At 34.8% G+C, this 23,981-nt stretch overlaps 1 protein-coding gene across 3 annotated transcripts in view; it reads left to right on the top strand.

The window, feature by feature from the left end:
- LOC118274212 (tumor necrosis factor alpha-induced protein 8-like protein) overlaps positions 1-23,981 on the top strand; it is a 74,482-nt gene that overhangs the window by 12,352 nt on the left and 38,149 nt on the right. The window contains exons 1-2 of one of the 3 annotated variants that reach the window (XM_050707852.1): positions 14,754-14,772; positions 15,151-15,218. The exons of 1 other annotated variant lie outside the window; for it this stretch is intronic. In XM_050707852.1, the coding sequence (XP_050563809.1) occupies positions 15,209-15,218 (10 nt within the window). In that variant the 5' untranslated portion in view covers positions 14,754-14,772; positions 15,151-15,208. Of the gene's footprint in view, positions 1-14,753; positions 14,773-15,150; positions 15,219-23,981 lie in introns of those variants that run through there. One more of the 3 variants, XM_035591644.2, reaches the window with a different exon arrangement.

Genomic DNA, 23,981 nt, shown 5'->3' on the forward strand with positions numbered 1-23,981 from the left:
AGACTTTAGGACCAAACAGGGTCAACTTTTTATAACTGATCCTTTTCTTTAATGCTAGGAAAGGAGTATGTCCAGCCACTGCGGTGGTCAACAATTTAAAAGTTACAAAGGGTTTACGTGATTTTAAAAGTACTAGCTTATTTGTATCTACATAGGAGCCATATAAAGCTGTGTGCTTCAGTACAATCAGCCGTTGGGTCAAAAGAGCCATGGAAGAGAGTGGAATTGACACTAGTGTATTTTCAACACACAGTACCCGACATGCAACAACATTAGCAGTTTTCAGCAAGTGGGGAAGTATTGATGAAATACGACGAACGGCTGCTTGGATTGGAGAGTCTTAAATTTTTTGCAAGTTTTTTCATAACAGACCAATAATTAATAAAAGTTTTCTTAGAACCTTTTCTTCAACAATGTGAATGATATTTGGAATTAGTTTGAATTACGCAGTTAATAGATATATAACTGTTCAGTTATATATTTAATTAAGAAGTGTATATTTTTTAAAAAATAACTCTGTTGATTGTTATTTTTAAACAAATGGTTATTGTTTTTACAACTGGTCTTTGAACATCTACAACTGTTTTCCTAATCATAGAGGACAATGCAACAACAAGTATAATTAAATAGTCAAACGAACTTACCTGTAAGTGAAGTTCGACTGTAATTATTCTTGTTGTTGCATTGTCCGAAGATGATTAGTCCCACCCTACCCAGATCCTTCATGTTATATAAATATAAACATGAACCCTATGTTGTAAAACCAATAAATGGCTATGAACTTAATGAAATTAGTGTTGCAGACGCAGTGTTGCCAATGTGCATGGCTGCGTTCAGAAATTTAAGCTTTTAATCTTTAAAATTATGTGTGACGCCACGGACTAACGCCGAGACTACAACTGTTTTCCTAATCATCTTCGGACAATGCAACAACAAGAATAATTACAGTCGAACTTCACTTACAGGTAAGTTCGTTTGACTATTTAATTATAACTTACAATGTTAGGTTAAGTTCGATTTTTATTTTCTTTGGCACTGCGACAGAACGATGACTAAGTAAGTATGAATTTTAATTGGAATATAGCTGGCTTGCGAACCGTGTATTGTTCGGAATTCGATCTCGATAGTATTAAAATACAAGAATTAAAGGTTTAAAATGTCTGTGAGGCTTTAGTCTTGAGAATTTGTTGAGAAATCTTAATTAGAATCGAGTAGAATGTTAATTTGTAATCGATATGGACATGATTAAAGTTCTTTGCGGTTCACTGATGAGGTATTTCGGTCATGTGTATGTACTTTAAAATATTGCAAGTGACTTAACTCTGTTGACTAATCGAGTCAACCGTTTTAATTAAAAGTGTCTCAAATACACTCAAAAATGAACACATAGCGGTTTAAAATTTAATATTTTCTCTTCTAAACCGTCATTTAGTTTTAATATGTATTGAGTACTACGGTTTAGAGAGAACTCGACCAATTTCTCACGTTCCGTTCCATTGTAGCTAGTTAATGAGGGTCGAGTCAAGTTGTCATTTTAGTTCAACTGTTTCTAGTGCCCTCTCAACTAAATGCATTGCGGTTCTAACGGCTCTTACACGTTCGACTTTAGTCCATACAGTGGATGATATAGAGAATTTTTAAAGCATTCGAATTAAATGTGCAATCTCGTTTTCTCTTAGCAGTTGTGGTTGTGGCTGTGGCTTGTCCCATTAAAACAAAGGCAGCGCTGCTTACCATCAGAAAACCCATGTACTTCCCCCAAAAAATTTCATCCCAAAAAATTGGTTCTCATGTTACTTTGCTCGATCTTCGCTTCTACAGCTCTTTGCATTTAGCCACTGCCAGTATCTCAGTATATGTTTTTTTTCATATATCTAATATTTCTATTATCTTTTCCATATCTAATTAAGAATTTCCATTGTGCCGATAAATCCCAAGGATGCTAGGTAAGAGCCTTAATTAAATAACTTAGTTCCATCGCCGGATAGGCCATTAATATAGGGATCCGATAGCCGGGCTTTATGATGATCGATTCCTAGTAATTTGGAATATTAGAGACGTTTCTAAGATTGAAATAGTCCCTTTATTCTAACTTTGTGAGACTAGACTAGAATTTCTAAGTTTATTTCTTGTAGGATAGGAATATTAAAGACTAGCTTTTAGCTAGCAGTTTCACCCGTTCAGAATTTGTTAAGTTATTAGAAAAAAAGTAGGACTTATGTTTGCACCTTCGACGCTTAATCAATTTATAAACATAGGGTAAAACATAAAGGGTAAGAACGATTTTCAGACTTACTACTATAAAACTAGAAACGTTTTTTCCTTACTAACTTAATAGCATAGGTCCAGATAATGGTCCCTAAAAGTACCTTTAGAAGGAACCTTTTTGTTGAAAACTTATGCCTAATATTAGTGTGCGTATAAAATTTTATAAGACACATAAAATCAAAGTGTAGCAGTTTGATCATTGGCGTCTACAATGTTTCATGACCCAATAATGATGGGGTCAGGGTCGCCCAATATACCGTTAAATAGCATTATGGAAATCAATAGCAACATCCATCCTTCAGTCGTCAGTTTGTCGTCATATTATGGAGATTTCTAAGATGGCTGCTCGTCAAAATATTTTATACTAGCTTCGCATGGGTGCAATGGTGATATATTATTCATGTATTAAACGTGTACTTAAAATGAATCACTCTGTATTAAAAAAACACATCAAAATCCGTTGCGTAGTTTTAAAGATTTGACCATACAAAGTGACATAGGGACAGAGAAAGCGACCATGTTTTATACTCTGTAGTGATGTTGGATTAAAATACCTCTTCTTAATAAATTAATCATATATTATAAAGTTAAAAAATAATTATAATTTTGCGAAAGTAAAAAAAATAGGTGTTAAGATAATTTTATGTAATAATCGCCACAACGTTTAGAGATGGACTTTCACTCTAGAAATATGTTTAGGTACTGTAGATCTAGCTAGAGGCGTTTCGTCCGTAGATCTAAGTATGTTTAGACTTCTCCTTATTTCTAGTTCCACACAAAACAATAACATACATTTGAAATGTTGACAAATCCGCAAGGGAATGGCACGTCACTCGCGTCAGGTATCCTTATTAATAAAATTCTTGAGTCCCTCTGTATCGGAACATAATCAATTCATTGTCACGTGCTCGCGTGTGGAATATTTCGTAATGAATCATTATTAAAACTAAGACTGCACATTCTTAATATTGTATATACATATCAACATCAATACTCTTTTATTTATATCATTTCTTCCAATATCTTACGATCAGTTTCGCGATACTTGTCTTAGTTAAACGAACCTCTCTCTCGCGAGTGACTAAAAAAACTTTGTATTATTTTAATTAGATGGCAGTAACTATAATTCGTTTTATTAATATAGTTTGTTCAAATAATTGTGTGTGGAAATTCTTAGGGGGTGCAAATAACCATACATATGTGTAATTATAATGAAGTTACCTTAGTTGCCGTGAAGCCAAGGATTGATTTTCGGAAAATTGCAAGTAAGCTTTTAATTTAATTAGCTGTGGTGAAAAATTATGTGTTATTGACTTATTAACTTTCGTGATAATATTTTAAAATATCCATCTATGCTTTATTTATTAATTTAATGTAAGTGTTCACCTTCATCGCATAGGTATGTTATGTCTAAAGTATTTTTACGTGGGCAGTCCATATTTCTTTGATAATTTCTTCAACCTTCGCCGCTAAAGCAATGACCCTTTGAATTATGTCAAGTATGAGCATTTACGGTACTTAATTTAATGAAAACGTTTCGCATATTTGACTACACGCGATATTTTTTAAATTCTCAAATGAGTCGGTTGTTATAATTTAGTCGAGTGTTTTAGTATGACTGTGAGTAATTTTAATCGATATTTTTGCTGTATTTTATTCTTTTTTAATGTTGTTAGGTACCAGTGTCTCATGTTCCAAATTTGAAATTGAAAAAAGAACAATAATTCGAACGTTCCATTCAATTTATCAACAGTCTCGTTTCTTCGTTTGGTCATTGTTTACTGTTTAGCATTGACCTTGATTGACCTGGCTTTCAGCTAATGGTCCTGTTTTGCTTTTAATTATCCCAAACAGGCTACCAAAAATAGAAGCCGACGTAAACTAATAATACAATTTGTCTGAGGAAACAGCGGCTTTTTGGGAGAATATTTCAAAACTCAATCGTAGTTGGCAAACAAAAAGTTTGATTGGTTTCTTCACGAGTTCTTGGCTTCAGCAATCAGATCAGATGGCTTTCCGAGCTTAAGGACGTTATTGAACTACGTCTTTAGTGCTAACCGATGTTCTGTTTGCACTGTCTTGATTTAAGTGGTTCAAAGAGCTGAATAATCTTCGTCTTGGATTATTTTCGAATTTAAAAAGAATAAAATTTGTGGTACTTACTTATGATTTAGAATCGGTTTTGAAAGCAAAATTCTCGAAGAATCATCGCATAACTGTTGTGTCACATCATGCAAAAGGTGGCCCTGTTCCTAATTGTCATTCATTTTCTATGGTAGTTATAAGCCGGTAAACGAGCAGATTGATCACCTGATTAAGCCATCGCTGCCGTCCATGGACACCCTAAACACCAGAGGCGTTACAACTTTACAAGTGCGTTCCGGGCCTTGGGGGTTAGGAATTTAACGGTTGTTGGGAAATCGGAGATTAGGAAATTGGGCATAGCTGTAAAAATTATCGACATAAAAACTACTTAATAAAATTTAAACTGATGTCATTATAAAAACGGGTTATAATGCTGTGTAACTGTGGACAGTTAGACGCTACATACAAAATATATTTTAAGACAAAGTTGCGTTGATCATTAGTAGAAATAGCAGAAGTGAATGGTTGGGTCGTGACATCATTTCACTTATTGTTTCCTTCGTTATTCTTGTCGGTCCATTGTTTGTGGCTCAAAATAAAACACTTCTAGACACCTTGGAAGTGTGATCCGAAATATGAAGAACCGGATAGGAAGGAGAGATACTATTTTTAAGTAAAAAAAAACATTGCCTCCGCATTAGGGGTTTTCTCCTGTGTTGTGAGTGCGTTTAAAATATAAAAATTCACATACTCATGACACTCAGACACGAAACAACAATTTGTAGATCACACAAAGACTTGCTCCGTGCGAGAATCTGTGTTTCTTTTATTGATTTCTTCTTTACTATAATATTATTTATAAGGGTAATCAGCACTTCTCTTGGTTCCCTTTAGGTAACTTTAGAGTGGACAGAAACTATTTGCAGTAACGAGACAGCCCGACATATATTTTTGGTGTAACGTTTGTTCAGTCTCCCAATCCCAAAGATACTATTCGAACAATAGGTATATTATATTCTTTTCTTTAGAACTAATCATTCAATGATCCTCAAGTATATACAGTTGATGAAGTAAACGACTTATCTTTATTACTCATTACAAGTAAACCGTTTTACAACGATGTTGAAATTATTTGCTTATCTGGAGCGAAAAAAATGGCGTCTGTAGAACATGTACAGTAACCTTAGTACGAGTTTGTTTTATGTTTAAAGTAATCGAAACAAGAGCGCGTTCGGTGCTCTGATTGGTCGGCTCGAATAAACCAACCAATCAGAGCGCCGAGCGCGTAGTTGAGTAAAGTAAACTCATACTAAGGGTACAGTACAACAGACGTAATGAATTACTAACACATACAGGTTTTACTTAACCGATAAGTCCCTTGCCAGCTCAATGCTAACTAGTCACTTCATGACACATGGCATGATACAGTCATTTCCTTGGCTTAGAAAGAAGGGACGAGAAAGAAAATATTTTATTTTGCAAGAAGGCATAGTCACGGACATAAATAATGTGTACAGAACTTAGGATAACATTCTAGAAGCATCTCTGATGATCGATTTATAATTTCGACAAAATGTAAGTACCTGATACCACGGGCTTACAGAAAACGGAAGCTGCGTTGTATTTCGTTGTATGCGTGAGGCTACCGCAATCCCCGATTCCCCAACAACCCTTAATTCGTAATCCCCAAAAGGCCAGCAACACACTTGTAACCCCTCTGATGTTTAGGGTGTCCATGGGTGGTCGCAATTATTTACCATCAGGTGATCTATCTGCTCGTTTACCGGCTTATACCATAAAAAATATATACAGTCGTCACAACAAATCTAAACGATTCCTTTTTTAAACCTTGATTTGGCAATAAAAATTAATTTGCGAAATATTTGTTGGTCTGTCCGACCGTTAGATATCTTGTTTTTGTGTCTACACATACATCTTATTCTGTTTAGCATTTACATATGTGGAACCGATCGATTTGAAACGCTGACTACCGTTGTTGACCTTTGCACTTACATTGTAAAAGTCTATTTTGGTCTCGTCTGGTCTCCTTCGTGATGATGAAGCATCATGAAGATGATTTATTGGTTTTTGATTTGTATCACCAATTTGTTTAATGGGTGTCATTAGGGTTAATAAGTGAATTTAGAAGGTGATCGTTCTGTGACTATTCTGAGCAAATGAATTTTGAAATTACTGGTTCTATAATATTAAAATTTGTTTTGATACCAGGTAATTTCGGGTTATTCTAACCCACTGGGGTAATTTTGATCTAACTGCTATAACCAATAGGAATCTAGTAGAACAAAGCGTACATTACTTTTTCATTGGTCTAAAAGTTTGGGTCCAAATTACTCCCTAGAGTCAAACAAACCCGATTTTACAGTAGTTATTATGTAAATGATACTCAAAGTAACTATTGAATAGTTACAATATTTTGAATGTATGAATTTGTGCAATGCATATGCCAAAATTAGGTTTGTACAATTAATCATTGCATGAATGAATAATTCCCGAGATAGCATACGATTAGCAAACAATGACATGAGATTCGAAGAACTTAGGCCAACTATGAGTAAGCGCACAAATGCGTTAGTTCCTGTCCAAGATAACATAGTACTTACCTAAATCATATCTCCAATTACTGCTGTAGCTTTTACCGTCATAATTTTCTAATTTAGAACCGATCGATATTTATTCCAATCATCGATCACCTTAAGTACTCCGTAACAAGGTTCGGAATGGCTTGCCAATTATTCAAATGATAAATAATAGTCCTCACCTCTGTACAATACAGGCATTAGTTAGCAATCTTTCAGACGATCACTTGAGAAATTATGAGCCTTATAACAAGTGGCAGAAGAGTTATTATAGCTGGGTTGGAGTGGATGCTGACAAGGTCGTTGTGTCTAGCCTCCAGACAGCCTGTTTTGCTAGCTTTAATAATATGTTTATGTTTGAGTTATAAATATTAGCGGTACGTTTAACGGTGAGTGTAGGGAAGTTCTAATAAAGTATGGCTAGAAACATCATAATGATCGAATGCCTATTAGTTTTTATAACACAGGTTTTGGACATGCGCGATGCGAAGCTTGTAAACAAGATTCTGTAACAGTAATGGTAACGGTAGGTAATTTTTGGGCCACATTGCGCCTGCGCCGGTCTGCTTAATTGGTTATTCCGCTTCAGTATTAAACTGTTCCGATGGTTCTGTGGAATTGACCGCCACATTAAAGTGTCATGTGTTTTTGTTTGACCAATGCTTGCACATGGCGGTTTAAAATAATTCCTTTTTTTGTGATCTGGCGCCTCGATTCTTGGTATTGCAATCTGTCTTTCGCGATTAATCGATTTGTATACGAAAAGAGTCTGTTGTTCCTCAGGCCATTTATTTATTGACTTCTTCTGTGTAAATATCTCTTCACAGTTTACAGTATACTGTGTCTAGCCTATAATTAGCTGTATGAAGTAGCATTTCTCGAAGCTCTTATCCGAAACTGCGCATTGTTTGCAAGCGAACCATCCCTCTACATATCTACATTACACAACATAGTCGGATACTTGATAGCCTCATTGTCACCACAATGTTGGCCTTTGTTATGCGAAGGTTTGTATTACAATACTGTAAGACTAGCTGGCTTGTTCCGGGTTGCCGATCCATGACACACTTCCGAAATAAATATTAATTCTTCTTGATAGATGAGCAAGTCAGCGTTTCATTAAAGTCGGCTTTCTGACCTATCTTAATCTTTATTTTCTATTATCCTATTACCAATGTTTACGGCTGATTTAACTGCAAATTCTTGAGTTTATTGTCGGCACATTTTATTATAGAGGTTGATAATTTTCCTTAGTTTTATGGACTGTTCAGGCGTTGGCTAACCAATGGCTCCATTCCGGTTTCTCCTCTCAAATAATTCGATTTATCTTCACGTTCCTTGTCCTGTGCAATGACGTCAACTTTAAATTTAATGTCGTATATTTCCAGTTTGTTAGGCAAATTAAACCCAAAGTATTATATAAAAAAGTCTAAGACATACCGCGCTTCTTGGAGAAGAAAATATTTTTTGTTGCTTCCCAACAAATTGTGTCTAAATTGTTTTGCTCTGCCATTTTACTTAAGTGCTTGTTTCTTTTACTTATTTTTCTTTCTTTCTTGTCTTATGCAGTCATTTTTACATGAGTTTCTACAAAATGGTTCGGGCTTATCCCAACAAGCTGGTTAACGCAATTAGGCACTTTACTATATTTTTTTCCTATTTCATGAAACATTTTGTCTGAATTAGGTACTGTCTGGTTTTAATGTTCTCTTATCTTGTAGATACCTAAATATACAGCCGCAGACAGACGAGTAGGTAGTTCAAAGCTGGGGTAAAACATTTAATGATGAAATAGGGACTTTTAGCTTTGTACGTAGCGATACAAAGGTAGGCCATTAGTCTGATATAGAGAGCGTAACATCGTTTTTATTTGCCGGTAGACTAGCTTTCATACGCTTTCATGTCTGACAGGATGTCAATGGAAGTGTTTGCGTCGCGTCGGTGTCACGGTTCTGGGAATCACTAAAGTGATTTACTCAAGTTAGGTATACTGCTAGTCTGCTACACATTTTAGGTTAAGTGATTCTGGAGGTATGCGACATGCTTACTTGTTCAAATGCACGTGTAAGTATTTGTCAGAGTACCTGTAGTGTGAGTATTCCAAGTAGCTAGCAAACTTGACTCATTACTTCATGTTATCTAACTTGTAGCTATAACGATATTGTGTGTCTATTTACTTCTACATAATCTTAATTTTCATAGCACTTAACAGTTTAATCTGGTATTTGTTTTAATAATCGATGTTATCTTTACGATTATATGCCACTAGTTCTAATATTATATTACGTTTATCGAGACTATTATGGTCTGGTTTATTCATCTAAAGATTATGGTCTGGTTCGGTTTGTGAGAAATGTGTGGGTAAATAAAAAGTTAAAGAGATACTGTCTCGTTCTATTTAACATATGTTAGCAAGAAGCGTATTAATGTCTGCCTCAAGTATAATTGCAACCGCGTTGCTCTTATGAGACGTAATATGAGCGCCGTCGACTGCTTATTGTTAAACATCTCTCACGATTTTACTTGTTTCTCGAAAGTCGGGGGAAATAATTCATTTTATTATGTTTGTAGTCGACAGTGTTTCCGCTATTATTTAATTGACAGACTCCGTCTTCGCTTTCGATACGATCTTCTTGTGCTAATTGAACGGATCGAGGTTTATTGTCCGTACTGAAAGCAATAACTGTTTTGTATTGAAACTGTGTGCTACTTTACTTACCTCTAGTGCTTTAGTCATTTCTGTATTGGTAGCTTTCATTAAAATAAGACTATCGTGCGAAGAAATGCTAAGTAACATAATATTCAAATGGCATCTAATCTCATTTGCTTGTAACCGGACGAACAAGAAACTTGTCAATGCACGTACAACAGCGGAACGAGTTTTTGCTCCACATATGGCAATGACCGCGGAGACGATAATGTTGTAATTAAATATGCAGTCTAATCTGAAGGACTGAACATCTATATTTGCGAATAAAACCGGCTTGTGACGGGTTAGGGGTGTCGAGTGTTCTCACGTAACCCTTCCCTTTTTATCAATAGTGCCCTGTAATAATTGAATTGTGTTATTGAAAGTTGAATGGGATAAAATCTTGTAGGGAGCTTGCGACGGGAAGTACAGCATAACTAGTAATTATTGTTGATTTTATGGGATTGTGGCCCATGTTAACGCTAAACGGAAGTGAGTAAAACAAACCGTCTGGCCTACGTCAGTGTGAAATAGTGCTAAAGTCATTAAAATATCTTTAAAGTCTGGAAATCAAAACAAACACAGTATTGTACGGGGAATTACGCGGTGAATAAAGCAGGGCAGCTGAAATTATAACTTGTTTAGTTTTTTACGCCTGAATGTATCTTTGCAGCTTAATTGGTGACGCTTTTTTGTATTCTTTGCACAGTTTTTGCTTCCAGGCGTAATTAATCTCGGCTTTTGTCAGCCAGCGCGTCCGGCTTAATCTTTTTCGCTTCGCTATCTCATTTGCCTCTCATATTTTCTTTCTTTTTAAAACTGTTGTTTATATTATCTTTTGGTCGTTAAGTCAAACTGTTTCAGAATATATCTAGACATGTAGTGACAGATATTTTTATACACTTACTCTAATCTGTCCAAACATTAAACATTTTGAATAGCCATAAGAATATCGATTTTGATTAATCCTGTATTTTCTACTTTGATCATATTGTTAAAAAACATTTCAATTCACGAAAAAAAAAAAACAATTTGCCACAATTCGAAGCCTTGATCATTGTGCACAGCGTGTCAAAATGGCGCTTCATTCGCCGTGATCAAAGGAATAAGAATGCCTATGTAATTGGATGGGCCCTCATTCGACCGTACGTACTATCGTCCGACATTATGTGTCTATGGGCCGAAGGGATTTTCTCAGGTACCTTGGTACCTTATTGAAGTAAGCACTGGCTGGCTTTTCTACCCCGTATTGATCGTTTTGTATTCCGAATTCGAATTGGTCTTTTACTTTTTTATTCATTGTCAAGTTTCCTGTCCCGTAATCATGCTTTTTTTAGTTCTGGCAAATTCTATTTGGTATGTTTTTTATGTCATTCGTATAGTCAATGTCATTCGGTTTTTACCCGACTGCGCCAGAAGGAGGGTTATGTTTTTCGAGTGTATGTATGTATGTACGTATGTATGTATGTATGTATGTATAATTGTTTGGCACGCTCTGCAGCCTAAACGGCTTGACGGATTTTGACTTGAGAGGTGTCGTTAGATTCGTATTTACTGTGAGAGTGACACTGGATATATAAAAATAATAAAAAAACAATATGGCGGACCGGGCACGATGCACCAAATTCGATTATTTCTCACTCTCTAGCCTAAACTACTTGATGGATTTTGACTTGAGAGGTGTCGTTAGATTCGTATTTACTGTGAGAGTGACACTGGATATATCAAAATAAAAAAAAAAAACAAAATGGCGGATTTTTGGCGCCAAATTCGAATATTTCTCACTCTCTAACCTGAACGGCTCGATGGATTTCCGCTTGATCAGGGTCGTTTGATTCGTATTTATTGTGAGAGTGACACTAGATATATCAATATAAAAAATAATAAAACTAAAAAAATAAAAATAAAGAATAAAAAACATAAAACCCGACTGGTTTCTTTATAATATTAAAATGAAAAAACAAACATAGTCATCGTAAAATTTAAGCAGTCGGGACCCATTCTAGAAAGCCAGCCGTATGTGCCCTCACAAAGTCTTTATATTTAGAATGGGTCCCGACTGCTTAAATACGATGACTTTCTTGTTTTAGGGTTTTTTCATTTTAATATTATAAAGAACAGTCGGTTTTAAAAGTTTTTTAAATTACATAATAGGCTTTTGCTTGTTTGCGGTCTATTTTTATCTTATTAGGTTTAGGTACGTATTTTTAAACAGCTTCATCTAATTTATTTTTCTATTTAAAGCTCTAAAATGAAGCGACTATTACAAGTGGTAGTTAGGATGATAATCACTATATCTACAATATTGACGTTGTCTCAAATGATAGTCTGAACATTAACTCCAGAATGGGAAAGCTAGGTTAAAGATTAGATACTTGTAATCACGATCATATTAACACCTAATGCGTCCATGATTCGCTGAAATGGTCGCATACACAGAATTGTCTGGTGATCATCTTGGTACGGATCCTGTCTCTTCACTTCAGCAACTTTATTCCACTAAATTTAAGTCTATTCAAAATTCATTAGCTTTATTGGAACTCATAGATTCATTTAAACTTTAATAACTGATATTTATTATACTTACTTCGTAATTACCATGTACACTTTTCCTTAATGTAACGTCAAACGTGGCGTTTGAAGCCAAGTGACTGACTTGGCTCGATGGATTCTTTTTTTTGCGATGTATTACTTGTATGTAAATGCCAGTGTTGTGTAGGTATATACGTACCGAACAAATCAGGCGATTTGTGGTCACACCATAGTCTTTGTTACTCTATAGTAGCTTGTGTTTCTGTCTCATTCACTTCATAACTTTATAATAAAGCACATTACAAGGAAAATGGTGACCTCAATAATCCTTATTGTACCCACGTCAGTTGAAACGGTACAAAAATAGCATAAAGTTGAGCGCAGTAGCAGATGCTTGTGTTCGATTCAAGGATGGTGTAAACAATGATTAAGTCACAGTTACTATACTGTGACTCACTGATGTGTTTGTACGGCTGGTAGTGGTGCCATGAAGGCTGACACTGTTACCGTAAAATCCTTTTACATTGCTTGCTTGCTTGCTACGTCATCTTATGCTTGTACATGCCACGTTGTACCTACTCGTATTGTTGGATTGGCAATGACTTTGAAAATGAGGGGAAGTTTTAGAAATGACGTTGGATTGTAATACAACACACACAACGTCACGCCTTTTTATCCCCGAAGGGGTAGGCAGAGATGCACTTTATTTGGATTGTAATAGTCCTTTGTGATTGTTCATTTAGAACTTTTCATTTAGTGTTCATATCAGCGACATCTATATCCACACTCATATCTACGTTTATTCGTCTGCTTTTGTCTTTGTCATTATTAGGTTTTATAGTTACATGTAACTAATCCATTTCTTCACCATTCCTTGTATCGTCACTTCTGTATTGATTTCCTAATTGTATCAACTAACCCTTGAAACCACGACTGTTAAAATTCTCCCTCTTGTCGTCACCAGCTTGAAGTTTGGGCAGCAAATATTTTATCATCTACGCTGTTTTTTGTTTGAAAGCTTCATACTTCTAATCTTCGAAAGGCCATTCAGATGATTCATACAAAATTATCGTGCATTTGTCTGTCTGTATGTATGTTTATACATGTTTGTCGTGTCCAGTCATCTGAGACGCCTTTGTAGTTTGTCTTTCATTGATGCTTGAAGATCTTTGAATTTTTTTTTTATCAATGTTTGAATGTTTTTATTGGACAAGAACGTGTATTAAAGAGCCGTTTTATTGCTATGTTACAGGAAAAATATATGATTATGTATTTCTATTTAAATTAAATTATGTCAATTAATTTTACGTTTAATTTTGTCGCGTCCTATAAATAAAACATTAATTTTGAAATGTTTCCTCTGAGTCAAACTGGCCTGAAGATAAAATTTCGTGGTACGACACTTCAGATGATTGATTTATCATCGCATTATAACTTTTATTTCTTTGGTATAACATGTATAATCCCGTGAGCATACGTTGCAAAGAAAGGATTAAAAGTTCCCATTGCGAACATAAATCAATGTGAAGTTTGCTAATGTATTTAAATGTTTCCGATGAAACGATGTGGGCTTCTGCGGTATTTGTCTTCGTATTTTTAGATACGAATCATTCGATTTATTTTTTGGGTCAATCAGTTTTATTATTGGCAGTTTTCAGACGCGGTTGAGAGATATAAGTAGTATTTTTGCTATAGAATTTTTCATATAATAAATATCGTAGAGGTAATTATAGAACAGGGAATATGATTCAAACATACATAGAGCTTGATTTATTGCGTTTTAGTGCGAGTTTATCCTTTAACCAATGAATATATGGTATGTCGTGTGTAGGTGAACACAAAACGCAATTTATACCTATTTATGTCTGTATATACCTGACACGTTCCACGTTACAGCTTACGTATTTAATATCATTTCCCTTATTTACTCGATTAAATCGAAAACCGGTCAAGTGTGAATCCGTATTCCGTATCTATATTGAGAGTATGAGTGGCACGTGTTGCCAATTGAAACATGAGCTCCCAGTCTCATTTAACAAATAAATAAGAATAAGGTAAAACAGGCAATAACGTAGATTGATATACAACACATGGATGCCTAGTTTATTCTGAACTGGTCATATTAACTTACAATATTAAATTTTCTATGAATATTCAGCAAACACTCGCTTCTATGGTCCGGAAATTGTAAATTTTCCCCGGAAGCGTAAAGCGCTTTTTATTTCTTGAACGTATACTAGACGTAGGTACAGGGCTAACACGATAAAGCGATTAAGCTGCTCTAGGCGTTTGTCAGGAACTGCGTCGCATGTGGCATCGACCGCGGGGTGCATTTTCTTTTTTTTTTTTATTCCGTGACCACGATACGGCATCCGGACGCAACTGGCGACGACGCGCGAGATAAAAGGATTTTAAATATAGAACGGGGAAAATGTAACGGCTATTTTGTTACTCATGCGGCTTGTTAGTTAAAAAGCTTGGATTACCGCAGTATGCTGTTTGAAGTGGTGCAAATGAAACTATACTTTGTAATGTTGTATCAGGTTTCATTTTACTGTGCGTTTTAAATTTGTGGCGACATGAAAGTAATTTGTGAATCATGTCTGTTGATATTTTCGTTTGAGTTGTTTACGTTTTAACTGAACGTTTAAATGGATTGTCTGTGTGATTAAACGTTGAACGAATGCTAGCAATAATTAAGTTTAAAAAAACTACGCTTGTTGTTGTTTTTCTTTGATTAGAATGAAACATTTGCGAATGGTTCGACGGTACAAACCTAATGTATATACAGAGTGTTTTCTTTTACATTTGTTTTTTTTATTAGTATATACAGAATGTTCCCTTTTACATTTTTTTTATTTGTATACACAGAGTGTTTTATTTTACCTTTATTTTTTATTAGTATACACAGAGTGTGTTTCCTTTTACATTTATTTATTTTTCTTTTTTGTTAATTTTATTTTTTGTTTTTCTTTACAGGAGCTGGATGTGTAGCTGATTGTTTTTTGTTTGGCACAAGTTTCTTTAAGTTTTCTTCATGGTATCATGTAAGTTTTATTTTATTTTTTGTTTCTTTATTTTTATTTAATGTTACTTATTATTTTTATTTTGTTTTACAAAGACCAATGAACTTTGATATTATAACCTTTTTTATGTATAGGTACTGTATAACTATTGTAAATGTGAAAGGTAAGAGAAAGCTGTCACTCTTTGTATTTATGAGTGGCAGTCAGATTATAACCATAACTGAAACATTTACATATTTCATCAAGTAATTTTCATCCTTGTTAATTTTACAAAACTATCAACAGGAGCTACCATAACATAAAAGTATTATACATTTTTACCCATTAAAAATACAATCCAAATTCCACAAACCAAAAGAAAATAACCACCAGTTCACACGAAACTGTATTCTCTACGTCAAAAATGCGCGCTGTCACCCGGAATTTTTCCATTTCCGCAAAGGGACACACGAGGCCCCATGCAGGACAGTTCGGACAATTCAATTTGAAGTTATTTTCCGGATATTTGACACAAGTCCACCCTGACGAGAATTCCCGTAAAAATAATCCCGGGAACGTCCACTATCCCGGCTTTTCGGATACATCAGGATGAGGATTTTTGTGCTTTTGTCTAGATGTAAACGTCATGTAGGATTTTGGATGTACTACAGTATTGATAGTTTAATTAGATTTGTGTCTAGAATAGCGCTCTTTAAATTGTATATTGGCTTCCTTACATTTGGGAAGCAAACCTATTAGATTCAGAGATTTTGGTTCATAGAAGAAGAAGTTATCCTCATAAATTCTTCGTTCTTACTCCTGGTTTTATAGCTGGAGTCCCAGTAACCGCTAGCAGTCCGCAGTTCCGGGGTGTCAAGTAGGTACGGTAGTATTTCTCTAGAATTAATGATCAAATCGGTTCAAAAGTTGAAATATATCGCTGATACAACAACCAATCGTCACTCACCCCCCATCAATACCCCATACTACTTACAATCAACAATCACCCTCGAAAACCATAAAAACAAAAACCCATTCAAAAAGTATGACATGACAAAAGCAATACGGAAGTGTATAGTAATTTCTGCACGTTTTATATTGACTATAAAACCTCCCCAATGGTTGGGTCTCATTGGCGGCCATACTGCCATCGCCAGGGCAACGGGCTTCCGCCTCGGAAGGTCCAAGGTTACTGCAATACTGACGTAGTTCCGTAAAAGGGTATTAAGTTATTCGCACTTCTGTATGATTTATTGCTGTTTTAATATATTGTTTGTCAGTAATTGCTAGGTTATGGCTATCAGCGGTTGGTAATCTTTTTCCTTATTTGATGGTAGTATTCGATTACTTTTACTTAATAACTTGATGAAATCTACAAGGGCTCAGTTTATTTCGAATATTTTTGATTTATAACGTCAAGTCTTTATTCCCCGAAGAGGTAGTGCACAATATGGCACATAATGCCAATGTACACCCACATTTATATTTTTGTCTTGAATTCGAACTGTCATATTATATTCTATAGCAATCCATCAAATTAATGTTATTTCACTATTAAACAAGTTTGTCCGTCAGTCTAAAACGTAAAGGTATCAAAATATCAGATTTTCAAAGGATCTACGTTCCAGAAAGTTGTAAAAGTAATTAAGCTGTAATTGGGAACCTTAGTTTGCTTAGATAGTTCTATCTTCATTAAGGGAAGTACTCTTAATCCTTTTACATTGGGTTTGGAAGTTGTTAATGTGTTTTTGTTGAGTATAAGGAAGGGGTATTTGTCAAATAACTTTTGCACATCATTAAAGAAGTTCTGATAATGAGTCGGAACGATGAATTGATTATAGTGGTAGCTGAAATCGTCAAAAATTAGCTTGGGAAAATTCTACTTCTGCAAGTATTTAAAAGAGTAACGAATAGAACTCTATTCGTAATAAACTCCTTGCTCGCTCTTCTCCATTCTAAACTACACTTTGGAACGAGCATCTAGCTTCACTGATGGATAGACTGATAGGCTATTATTTATTTCTTTATTTGTTGATGTGTCAAAAGTACATATTTATGGTTTAATTGGAATTTTGACTTTGACTACAAGAAAGAACCTATTGAAAGGAGAACCTTTATTAAAATAACTTGAAGCATTCATATAGTTCTTGCTACTAAAGTATAATTAACGTGTATAAGATCGACCTTTAGATCAAACAATTACCTCAATAAACTGCAGCCTTATGTTTTAAAATACTGCACATAATAAATTCTTAGGCAAGAAAACCACTTAAATAAAATTGATCCTTGTAACTGAAGGTCTAAAGTAGTAATTAGAACGACGCATCCTTGACACGCCCGCGGTGACCGCATCACGTTTGTCAAGGAAAGGTACCACGGTACCACAAACATTGATTATGGTAATTAAATGGTTTAGTAACATGAGACTTTACGGTTCTTTGAAGAAAAGTTTCTTTGAAATCATAGCTCAAAAGTTAATGATTTATTGGACTATTTTATATGATGATTAGACTAAGTATTTGTTGAATTCGTTCGTCAGATACTAATGTCACTTAAGCATAATTTAAAATTAATTTAGTCACATAATTGTTTGATCAGGTTACTCGACTAGTTTCAAGTTACGCTAGGGTCCTTAAGTTACTATTTTGTGACTATATGTGTGTTAATCTGCATTTTATGATGGCTTTTGTTTATGAAGTTAAGCTTTTGCTTTCTAACTGGTGATGGTGGTAGTAGGCCATAAACAGTATTGGTCTTTATTTACGTAACCGTTCGTGATTTGATCATGGTTTTCTGTCCTTATTCTTAGAAGAAATAGTTGTCAAAACGAAATAACCCAAATCAATTTCGAAGAAGTTGTAAATAATCATCTTACGAAACAGGTCACGCAGAAACAGCCTCTACGAGTTGGAAAAAAGGAATCAATTTGCTAAAACAAATCTGAAGTTTGTCATGATACTTGTAACGTGACTGAAGTTGCGTTCGGTTGGCTGAGCATTGTTCCAATATCGTATATATTGACACGTGACTCGTGTAAGCTTTGTGCTGGAAAATTCTGAATGTAGACAATATAGGTACTAAAGCTTTGAAACTTCATGAAACCATAAATAGTTAAAGTTTCTGTTAATATGTTTGTCTTGTAAGTTGATGATTATAATTGGTGTAAAGTTTGAAAGAGAGAAGCGATTCCTGGCATGGGATGTTTTAGAGATTTTTATTTCTTCTATCTATCTATCGAAATTGTAAACTATAGCCCAGTATAATTGTGCCTAGAATTTATAATGTCTTAGTTGATTAAATATTTTCATTTCTCGGATATCGAATCTAAGAAATTGTAACGTATAACAAGGTTATTGACTGTAAAACTTAACTAATTGTTTGACAAGGGGACGGACTCGAGTCCGTGGAGAGTAAACTATTCTAATATACATAAAAAAAAAACTTATAACAAGTTCTAAACTATACCTAACTAAGTACTACCACATTACATATGTCCTGTAAGGTTACATCAGTGGGATTATTAGCTTACTCCAAGGTTGCAGCAGGATTACCTTGAATGTCGGATTATGGAATACTTATTTTATTTTTATTTTATTTATTTGGCTCACCAACAATTGAGTACACCGATACAAATTTTGCTGACAGTATAAGGAATACAAATTTAGTGCCTCAATCCCTTACAGGTAAGCACAGCATGCAATATATATCTGTTAATTGACTTAAATACCAATAAGACAAAACTTAAGACAATGTAAACATCAACGAATAACAATAATCAAGGACACAATGCAATGAAATCGCTGTCAAAAATTAAGATTGAAATTGAATCTAACAAAATTACATTGAATAATAATATAACATATAAATCATAATTGTGTAAATGTAATGTTAACATTATAATAACCAATTATGAATAAAGAATCTTGATCTTAAATTACTTAAATTACAAATTTGCATAAATCATAACATATTACAAACAAATGTCAGACTAAATATTACTAGCGAAATCAATCAGGAGTAAAACAATTACGTTGAACATAACATAAAAATCACAACGATAATCACACCATCATAAAAAAATTAAATTATAAATCAAAATAAACAAAATTATAATCCTAATTAAATAAAAAAAAATTATATTATTAAAAAAAAATAATAATAATAATCAAATGTAAAATAGCAATCAACTAGAACACAACAACATTACAAAACTAAAGTCACAATCAAAGTAAAAATTAAATTAGATTAGATTAGAACAGAACAATTAAATATCAGACATGAAGATCATAACAAGACTAAGCAAAAATCAATAAATAAATAAAGTCAGAAACAATAAACATTAACCTTGACTAGATCAAAGAGGTATCACAAGTTTTTGCACATAATATTTCTTCTGAACCTACTAAGTGAGTCAAAGTGCACATCTACAAGATCACTGCAGCTGTTTAACAATGTACACAGGCGGGAGATAGGAGAATTAGCACCAAGTACAGTTCTGCGAAAAAGGGGACATAATGGGGTTATAGGAGCTCGTGGGCATTTCGTGGGTACACGGATTTTTAACTTGGTCAACAATTGGGGACAATCAATTTGAGAGCGTAAAATTTTAAATAAAAAAGTTGAATCCAATAAATCTCTTCTTTTTTGTAAGGTTATCATCTTAAAATGTACTTATACAATATTAAGGGCCATAGGTCACGAACGTATTAGTAGATACATGAATGAAAACCTATTTTCGTTGTTACAGCAGAATTTTGTAACAATTAATACTGATAGATGGATCAACAATTAAATTGTTATTTAAATTTGAACTTTAAATTGTATGTCATATGATATATTTCGTAATGTCAATACAAAACGCGGTAAGCGCGCTGCCAGCACGCTTGCAGCCTTTTTGTATTGTTTCCAAAACAAAAAACGCCGTGCCGGATCCGTGCTGCCTTAACAAAGCTTTGTCCAATTTTGCATTACATACCTTACCGCTTACTCGGCACTCCTACATGTGATTGCCAACGATGCAGTCATGACTCCGCTCAGTAATCACACAAGAATGTACCTACAACCTATTAGAAAATATTAAATTGATCCCCAAGACCCTTCATACTTAATCCTACCAATTAACACACTAAGTCTTCCTGAAATCCTGCTCTGTAAGGAAACCAATTATTTGCAAATGAAAACCCAGAATTGTGTTCGCTTCGTTTCTGAGAACGCTCATTCAAAGGGTGGTTCTTGGAAACTTAATGTGAAAACTGAACTACGCTATTATTCATATCGCCTGCAACAAGAATATTAACACAAAATAATAACAGTCACTGCAAACAGACTGTTTAATTAAACTCAGAAATGCAATTTACATTTCATTACAATATTTCGAAACGTTTGTTTTTCTTTCTCGAAACATAAAGCTCTATGAAACAGCATTTGCCAATTTAATTTACCTTGATAAAATATCACAGACGGATGCTTTTAATATTGTTCGCACGTAGAAAAATGTGGGCACTTTTTTATAAGGGAGGGCAAACAAAAATACCGTCTCGACGTCTCGCCTTACCTACTCGTATAATATAATCCGAAAAAATTAAGTGTACATATAATATTCCCTCGCTTGGGTAATATCTCGTGGAACATGATAAGGCTTTGTTGGCAGGTCGTTAGGGTATCCTTGGAGATTCGAAGCCTCGAAACCAGCTCGTGCAGGGTTAGATAAGGCCTCCTGGATATAGATACCAGCGGATTCAATTAAATGCGCCGTTTTTAGGGTTGGGTGCGTGCTTATCTTGATTGGATCGTAATGTGGAAGGATTGCGATAAATTCTATTTTACAGGTTCTGTTTTGGTTTGTTTCTTTCGATAGTAATGGATGGTTTGCTTGTATCTTTGTGCGCGAGTAATGCTTATTTGTATTTATCGTTTATTTACTTTTTTATGGGACATCCCTTACCGCTGCAACTCCTGTAAGCCAGGATCTACAGTTGATACAACCATGAAAACATCGGAACACTGAAGTCCGGCGCGTCCCAGGGATATGAATGACTGTCTCTCTTGAGTTACTTACTTCCTTTGATTCAAGTATAGTAGCTGTAGTTTTTACATCCATACATTGTCTCAAATAAAAGTATAACTTCAGACGAGCTTAACTCCGTTACCCATTTTCAATCGACCTTAAAATTCCGTCCAATATTTTCATTTCCAATCGCTCAATAAAAACAATACACCAATCATTCACGTGGGTAAACCGACCCGCCTCCTATTAACCAGGGAAGGCAATAGATCGTAGCACGTGATTTATCTTCCATCGCCCTGGTACCTACGGAACCTTTGACATACAGCTTAGGCACGCACACCCACCCACATCCCCACACACACACATACACACATTGTTCATGAACTATAATGTGTATGGACTCTTCGCAGGAAAGCCGATCTTTGTGTGATTAACCTTTTTCTAATATGTTTTTAATAATGCTCGATTCTTATAAAGTAAATCTTATGTAGATAAATTATTTATATAATATTTTTCCTTAACTAAAAATCACGGTTTATTAATGGGGAAAAGCTCTACTAGTTTCGAGTCACAGAGGGACTCTTCCGGTTCACGTGAATAAACCCTGATTTTTAGTTAATTTAGTATGTCTCACGAGAGCTATTATAAAAATATATTTTTCCTTGTTTCGAAAAGGTGTTAAAATTATTTATAGTTGAGTATTATCACAAACGTGACAGATGGTTGGCAATAAATATAAATCGATTTTCCGGCTATTGTTCATTAAAATAAATACTTCCAGTACATAACGTTTAATGAAACGTGATTCGAAATAAACAAATACTTAGGTATGGTAAAATCAGTTAATCTGAAACTTATAGATACAATATAGGGAAAGACTTATACGAAAAATGATTTATTTCAACTTTGGAAGTAAATCAATTAATTTGTAATCCATTCATGTTATGTAATGTAATAATGATCAATTTCAATTAAGTATCTTACAAGTTGCCGCTATGGAAAGGGCTAAGCGCTATTATGCTCAGAGTTTCTTTACAAGATCGAATAAAATTTGAGAAGACCCGCAAAATAACAAAAATCGCCGACATAACCCAGTGGATTAGCAAGCTGAAGTGGTAGTGGGCAGGGCACATAGCGCAGAGAACCGATGGCCGCTGGGGCAGAAAAGTTCTCAAGTGGAGACCACGTACCGGCAAGCACAGTGTAGGACGTCCACCCACAAGGTAGACAGACGACCTGACTAAGGTCGCAGAGAGCCCCTGGATGGGGGTCGCAAACCAACCTATCTGGAAGTCATTGAGGAACCTATGTTCAGCAGCGGACGTCTTATGGCTGAAAATTATGATGATGATGATAACAAGTTGTCAAGTCAAATCAATTTATCTTCTGCGGAAAAGCAACGATGATTTGATCAATAGTATTCTTATTCGAGAATTTCTCAGTAGTAGCACGGAGTATGGAAATGTGCCCGGTATATGGCAATAGGCTCACCACCTATTACATGGGACTTACAACATAAATTGTGAAAAGTGGGTGTACATTGTACAGTGGCATTACGTGCCATAATGTGCACCTCTGTCTACCCCTTCGGGGATTAAAGGCGTGACGATATGTATGTATGTATTCTTATCCGAGAATTTTAATTAAGGAATGTGTATCGTATCTATAGAAGTATGAGTGAAAAACAAAAGACTAATTAAGCATGCACAGCGCACTCTAGAACATAAATCTCAGAAGAAAATAATCTAGACAAAGTATTGTATCTTGTATCCGGCATAGTAACTCAAATATATTGTTGGTATAATTTTTCCGCAAAATTTTCGCAGTCGGCTCGCGAACTCGCGTTGGTTTGCCCTTCTTGATAATGTTTATAAACTTTATAATTGGATGAAAGACAAATTATTGGGAAAATATAAATGGTACGATAAGGTTGAAAGGTTTTTGTTTGTTATTGATGATAGTTTCCAACTATGAGACTGCCTCGTTGACCAACTACCGGGCCAGGGGTCTGGGGTTCCCGTGTCCGGCAAAGTATTACTAGGGTTTTTTTTTCAGTTTATCAAAAATTTCTCAGTAATAGCACGAAGTCTGGTAATGTACGCCGTATATGGCAAAAGACTCACCTCTCACTCACCCACATGGGACTATAAATTCTGAAAAGTGGGTGTACATAGCCATTACGTGCCATTATGTGCACCTCTGCCTACTCCTTCGGGGATAAAAGGCGTGACGAAGGAAACTATGAAATTGGAAGGAAATTTAATAAGGTCTTATTATGGACCTTGAGTGTTGACATTTCGTAAATGCGTAACTTAATAACGTTTGTTCGTTGTTTCGAGATAAGTAGGTGGCTTGTATCTTCTTTAATCTTTGTTTATGGAAATAACAAATTGAGTAAATCCTCTAAAGTTTTATGAAGTTACTGTGACTTCTATTTAAAGCGCCATAGATGATTATTTTACTTGTACCTAATATTAGTTGAAATATTACATATACCATTAACAAAAACTTAGCTAGCAGTTAACAACCCTATGCTATTACTAAGTAACTCGGAAATATTTAACAATTAAGACATAATAGAGATGATGATGGGGGTATGAAAAAATATTAGACCTTTTTAATATTATTAAAATACGTGTCTAATATTTTACAGTAATCTACAAGACGGACATTAAAATAATAAATAGCCATCTACTCTATTCAGGTGTTGTTGACAGCCGTGTAGACATCACATTAAGAACGGAAAAATCAATATGTTTCCTCTCAGTATTGACTTCTTTGTATAAGAAGCAAGGCAT

This window comes from Spodoptera frugiperda, chromosome 3 (assembly GCF_023101765.2).
Source record: "Spodoptera frugiperda isolate SF20-4 chromosome 3, AGI-APGP_CSIRO_Sfru_2.0, whole genome shotgun sequence".
NCBI lineage: Eukaryota > Metazoa > Arthropoda > Insecta > Lepidoptera > Noctuidae > Spodoptera > Spodoptera frugiperda.